The sequence below is a fragment of the Hyperolius riggenbachi genome, chromosome 8, assembly GCF_040937935.1.
Source record: "Hyperolius riggenbachi isolate aHypRig1 chromosome 8, aHypRig1.pri, whole genome shotgun sequence".
Lineage (NCBI taxonomy): Eukaryota > Metazoa > Chordata > Amphibia > Anura > Hyperoliidae > Hyperolius > Hyperolius riggenbachi.
Genome location: NC_090653.1, coordinates 106,995,923 through 107,001,922, shown reverse-complemented (window position 1 = coordinate 107,001,922; position 6,000 = coordinate 106,995,923). Strand labels below are relative to the sequence as shown.

The window sequence follows — 6,000 nt, the reverse complement described above, 5'->3', positions numbered from 1 at the left end:
TTGCGTTTATTTTGTGCTGACATGTTGCCCATTGCATTTATTTTCTGGTGCCCGGGGTAACTGTTACTGCATTTATTATTTAATGGTCATAGATGGCTATGTTTGCTGCTTTGTGATTACGGTATACTATTAGCATCACACAGTTTCTGCACACCCATGATGCAAAGTCTCGTTTGTCCACATCATGGCGTAAACACTGCTTTCTTATGCCTCGCTGTTACATCATTACGTTAGCTCCGCCCATACAATGTCATGACCACGCCCATTTTTTTGCCGCCCCTCCCCCCCCGTTCTTCATCTCTGTGCGCTCCTCAGTCCTCCCCACTTTTCGCCGCGACATGCGCCGCCCCCCCCCCCCCCCCTCCCTGTGCCCACCCTCCCTGTCCCAGGTTGGACCTACAAAAATCTGGTCACTCTACAGAAAGGCATACTTTTCATTGACTGTATGATCCACTGTATGCCATGGTAACGCAGCGGAAATGTGTGTTGCCACCTTTTTTTTGCGATGGGTTGTAATGCTGCGTTGCTACTTTAACGTCGCATTATAACGCAATGTCCTACTGTGAATATGCCCTGTAGATTTCTACCAAGTCACTTTTGTATAAATAGCTAACATTTTTAAATGATACACTGTCCACTTGTAGTCCACTTCCGTTTCTTCTGGATTCGCTCACAAGTGTCCAGGTTTCAGTTTCAGGCAGCCCTCCCATTACTGGACTATTGATTCTTTTGACAGTGAGCACGTTCTCTGTAGCGGTATCAGAACACGGTTTTCCACTTTCTCCCACCAACATTGTACACTACAGTGTTTCTCACGGCGCTATGCAGCACCCATGTGCCTGTGAACACTCTGAGGACTGACATAATGAGCAGCTTCCTGTTGGCTGCCTGTTGCCTGTGTGTGTGTGCGGTGGAGGTGCAGCAGTAGCAGTTGGGGACGTTAGCTCAGCCCGCACAGAAAAAGGAAGGAGAGCTCAGATGTAATCGCGGATGTGGGCAGCGTGACCAGGCGCAGAGCTGAGCCGTGCAGCAGCCGCTATGAATCCAGAGGAGCAGACTGTCACCTGGCTCATCTCCCTGGGGGTCCTCAACTCCCCCAAAAAGAACATCTGTGACCCGGAGGAGTTTCTCAAATGCTCCCTGAAAGACGGAGTGGTGTTGTGCAAACTTATGAGCCGACTGCTGCCCGGATCCGTGGAGAAGGTAACTAAACGGTGCAGTGGCAGCTTGATGTGTAAATTCCCTATCAGTAGTTTTTTTTTCTACGGTATGTCTGGGGGAAGGGAAACGCCCTGATTACATTACAGATCTCTCACCCCCCAACTCATTCTCAGGTATGTGACAGTTTCAGGTGAGGGGGTGACAGTCTTACTGCCCCAGCTAGATTTGGGAGCATTGATTTTCAGAGGCTGGTCAGTCACACTCACATACAAGCTGTGAAAGTTTTGTTTGGAGAATGTATCATGATAAGGAGGTTCCTTCAAACTTGCTGCTGCTTGTGTGAGTTATTTGTGCACTCTCCACTTGCTGGGTTACATGAGGTGTGATGAAAGGGCCAGGGTTCAGGCAGATAATTGCCGACATTTAGGGCCGGTTCAGATAGGCGACTGCGCGTGTCATGTACCGCAGGGATCCCTGGCAGTATTCATCTCAGTGCGTTTGGTTGATCAAGTTTTCTGATAACGCGTATAGCTTTTACCGTCGGCTGCATTTGCGGATCTGTGTCCTCCTAGGGCAGGGGTAGGGAACCTATGGCTCGGGAGCCAGATGTGGCTCTTTTGATGGCTACATTCGGCTCACATACAGATCAGTAGGGGTTGATTCACTAAGCTACACTGCTCATGCAGCGCAGCTTAGTGTGGCAGCGCAAATACAATTTTCAAAGTAGGCACACTACTGCTGTAGCATGCACTACTAACTTACACTACCCCAAAACGAGCAGCTGCTCCAATTGTCCCACTCTAGACCCTCTCAGGTCCAGCGACTTTGTATGACGAGTCAAGTGACAGGCAGCCTATTGGGCCAATCAAAGTACGGGGATCTTGTCCTACAAAGTGAATCAACCCCCAAGTCAGCTAGCTAATTGTACAAGCTGTTAGTCGGTATTTCTCCTGTCTGTCTCTCAGAGGAAATTGCTGATGTTACTAAAACCCAAGAGAAGCTGAAGACTTGTCTGACACTTCCGCTGCCTGGCAGATCAATAGTATACATATCACCATGGCAACAGGGACATGAGCCCTACTGTCCCAGTTTGAAACATATTGTATAGCTCTCACGGAATTACATTTTAAAATATGTGGCATTTATGGCTCTCACAAAAAGTGTCCTAGGGGCTCAAAGCCTGACCACAAAATGCTGGTACTTGATGCCAAACACTTTTCTGCTCGGTAGCATAAAAGCGTTTGATCACGCTGAAACGACCCGCCGCCACCTAGCTGCGGAGTATGCAAGGGGCTTGAGGCTTCCCTGGTCTCCGTACACACTCATCTGCGGTGCTCTGGGACCCTCTAAACAATCTTTGACATTGAAATCATAGACTGCTTGTGGTAGCACTCACCTCAGTGTACAAGGCATGGCCGGCAAAAGTATATGCTGCAGAGTGGCACAGAGCTACTTGTGCACTGTGTGGCTCGTGGTACTGCTTTGGTGCTCAACCACTAGCGTCTGTGCAGTGCTGCCGCGCTCATACATGGAAATGTAGAGGAAGAGGGTCCCAACTGGCAGCAGAGGATCAGGAAGCTTCTGAAGCATCCAGAGGCTCTCGCCCCCCCCCCCCCCCCCCCCTACTGACATAAAGTGTATCCAAGCCGAAGCTTGGTCACAAATTGAGATACTTCCCTAAAGAGAGTGGAGCCTGTGGATCCTATTGAGGCTTCCCTCTGTATTCTGATGTCCCCCATCGCTGAACGCACCCCCCCCCCCCCGGAGGATGTTACAAGGTCATTGTCGCTAATCCTATTGGGACCCGGGCAGCCCATCTTCTGGCAGCGAGGCTGCCCATGCACAGTAAGCCAGAGCTGTGCATGCGCGGCGGTGCTTGCATGTCTACTGCGCGCCCATGCTGCAAGCAAGAGGAGCTGCCGGCTCTGGAGAGGGGCCTTGCTCAGCGACAGCGGACCACTGAGGGAAGCCTCAATAGGATACCGAGGCTTCCCTCCTTTCAGGTGAGTATCTTATTTTGATAACTATAAGTATGTCTGTTTTTTTTTTTTTTTTTCTATAAAGTCAGAAGTTTCCTCACTTGAGGAGATGAGCCTGGATTCTCTGTTTTTCTTATAATTTATAAACTTTATGGCCATGGTTGAATCCAGTGCTCTCTCTCTCTCTCTCTCTGTCCTGTAACAATAGTCTGCATTTACACATCTCACGCTGTTGTGTGTATGATGCATGTGTACATGTAGCGCACTTTGAGGTTAGTCTGAAGCACTGTCTGGTCCCATGAGAGGACTGCTTGCTTGCATGTTATTGGAGTTAGAACACATACACCTTTGAGTGACTTATGTGACTATGCAAAATAATGAATTTTGTGTGTGCAAACTAAGGCCTAGTGCACACCAAGCGGTTTTTGGAGCGATCCGCCGCCGCATCCGCCTGGAAAAACGCTTGGCTAATGTATTGCAATGGGATGGTGCACACCGGCGGTTTGCGGTTTTTGCCCAAGCCGCAACGCGAGCTCCTGCTGCGCGTTTGCGGTTTTCGAAAGCGTTTCGTCCTCAATGTAAAGTATAGGAAAACGCAAACCGATCTGAAGAACGCTACTTCAGAGCGGTTTGCCAGGCATTTTTGTTACAGAAGCTGTTCAGTAACAGCTTTTACTGTAACAATATGTGTAATCTGCTACACCAAAAACTCACCCAAAACCGCTAGATATGTTTAGAAAAACCTCTCTAAACATACCTAGAATCGCTCTGAAATCAGCTCCCAAAACCGCTAGTGTATTGCGGATCTGCTAGTGGTTTTGGTGTGCACTGGGCCTTAGACCTCTCTGTTCTACTTAGTTGTAGGGATAGCAGTGGTTCCTGAATGGCTGGTCTGCAGTGAGTATGCATGAGAGTGTGCAAAGGTTTAATTGAATTTGTTGTTTGGCCACACCCCCTTTAGCACCTCCATCTTCCAGCACTTCCTGGTTCGCGGCTTAGTTTCCGATTGGAGGAAGCTAGCGGAGGCGGGGGGAGCATGTAATGGAGTGATAAGTGCAGGTAAATAGCAGGCTAGCTACAAGCAGATTGTTGCTAACCTGGCGGTATTTGCTAGAGGGACAGCTAGAGGGGGGGGGGGGGAGGGGGGAGGGGGCACACAGAGGCATGTGATGGTGCACAGAATATGCCTCTGTGACCTATTAAAATTTAAAAATGCTGCCTCGGGTTCTCTTTAACAAACAAGAAACGGTGAGAGGCAGGTTGAGATAAAGTGCTTTAGAAAACAGTGCCTGTAGGGAGAGCTCAGAGAAGCTATCTTGCATAGGTAACTGACGTTTCTTCACACTTCCTCTACTGGAAACAATATGAGGCTCATAATCTGTGCTACTAATGGTTCTATATTTTAGCTGCACTGTACACATACAAATCATTATAGCATAAGTTATTTTCCCTTCAGATTCCCTTTAACCACCCCACTCAAACAGCCTTCTTCTGATGCTGAAGGACATGTTGGAAGTAGCCAGACTCTTGGTTATTATTCTGATTCTGCATCTCTATAGTGCTGATATTTCCCACAATACGTTATGGAGTCTGTAGCCATTTTGCTCACTGTCCTTAGAGAAGCTCACAATCTAACCCCTACTAGTCTGATGTCCTCTGCTTTTTGTTATAATGAATGAAGTATAATGAGCATGTAATTATAATTTCATTTGATTCAACGCTACTTATACCCTTGTCATATTGTAGCTTTATGCATTAGGCATTATTGAAGTATCCACAGAAAAATATATATCCGAGGAGATGATAATGACGCAGTGGGTGTGATTTACTACAGAGGATATGCAATGAATTTTCACTGTGTTCAAGTGGATCTGAACTCTTGCACAGGACACAATGAAAATTGAGAAATGCGCCTTGTGTGCTCGCGAGAAGAGCCTAATTCCCCCATCTTCAAGTAATCACAGGTGTAATCTGATCCCTCTGCTGTGTCAGCACAGAAATTTGGCAGTCCTCTGAAGTCACAACTAATATGTAAATACAGGATGTTAACCCTTTGTCTGCGTCCATGAAAGCAGGACGTAGACACACTGCAGATTTATTGCAGGAGTTCTGTGAAATGTTTTTTTGTAAAGGTCATTATGCTAGTTGCTTATCTTTTAGAGCAGAGAGGAAGCCCTGAGTTAACTGCCGCTTTCACTTCAACCATCATCATGTGCTCATCACTTTCCTATTTTTTTATTTCCACTGCATCTGACTGGATGTTCGGAATCGTCACCGATCTTCATCTCATTTTTCCTTTAGTAAATCACCCCAATGTCTATTGATGTCATTTAATGAAACGCATGCAGGGTAAGCCACATCTGAAGAATGCTCTCTGCAGCTTGAACAGTTGGCAGTGCATGGGAATTTTCAGCAGACACATTCCATTTTAGAATACCCTGCTTTATATCACTGCCTGAAGCTGAAGCAGGGCAAGAAGTAGGCTCTATTCTCACTTGAGCAGACAGTTTCTTTGTCAGTTCTCCGCTCATCGCTAAACAAATGAACGGCTCCTATTTTATAAATAGGAGCTGTTGACACTTGTCACGCTGCAATGGATCCGAGTGTGCGATTATCCCGGGCAGGCGGATGCGTTCCTCCATGTACCCCATGAGGGTAGCGCATCTGTCCCAGGGTACGGACGCTCGGAGAGGACACTACACTTTGGGAACACAGTCTCAGGCTTGGTTCCCAGTTAAGCTGATGATAAATGGATACGGCTCTGTCCATTTTGCATTGTCCGCTCCCCATCCACCGCTGTCCGAAGCGATCGCTTCTCACCTGTCCCGCTGTCGACCAGTCCCTCTATATTCAGCTCGAA

At 47.5% G+C, this 6,000-nt stretch overlaps 1 protein-coding gene across 1 annotated transcript in view; it reads left to right on the top strand.

The window, feature by feature from the left end:
- The first annotated feature begins 943 nt into the window (after window positions 1-943).
- ARHGEF6 (Rac/Cdc42 guanine nucleotide exchange factor 6) overlaps window positions 944-6,000 on the top strand; it is a 183,988-nt gene continuing 178,931 nt past the window's right edge. Inside the window, 1 exon segment of the mRNA XM_068247903.1 lies at window positions 944-1,203. Coding sequence (XP_068104004.1) covers window positions 1,039-1,203 — 165 coding nt within the window. The 5' untranslated portion in view covers window positions 944-1,038.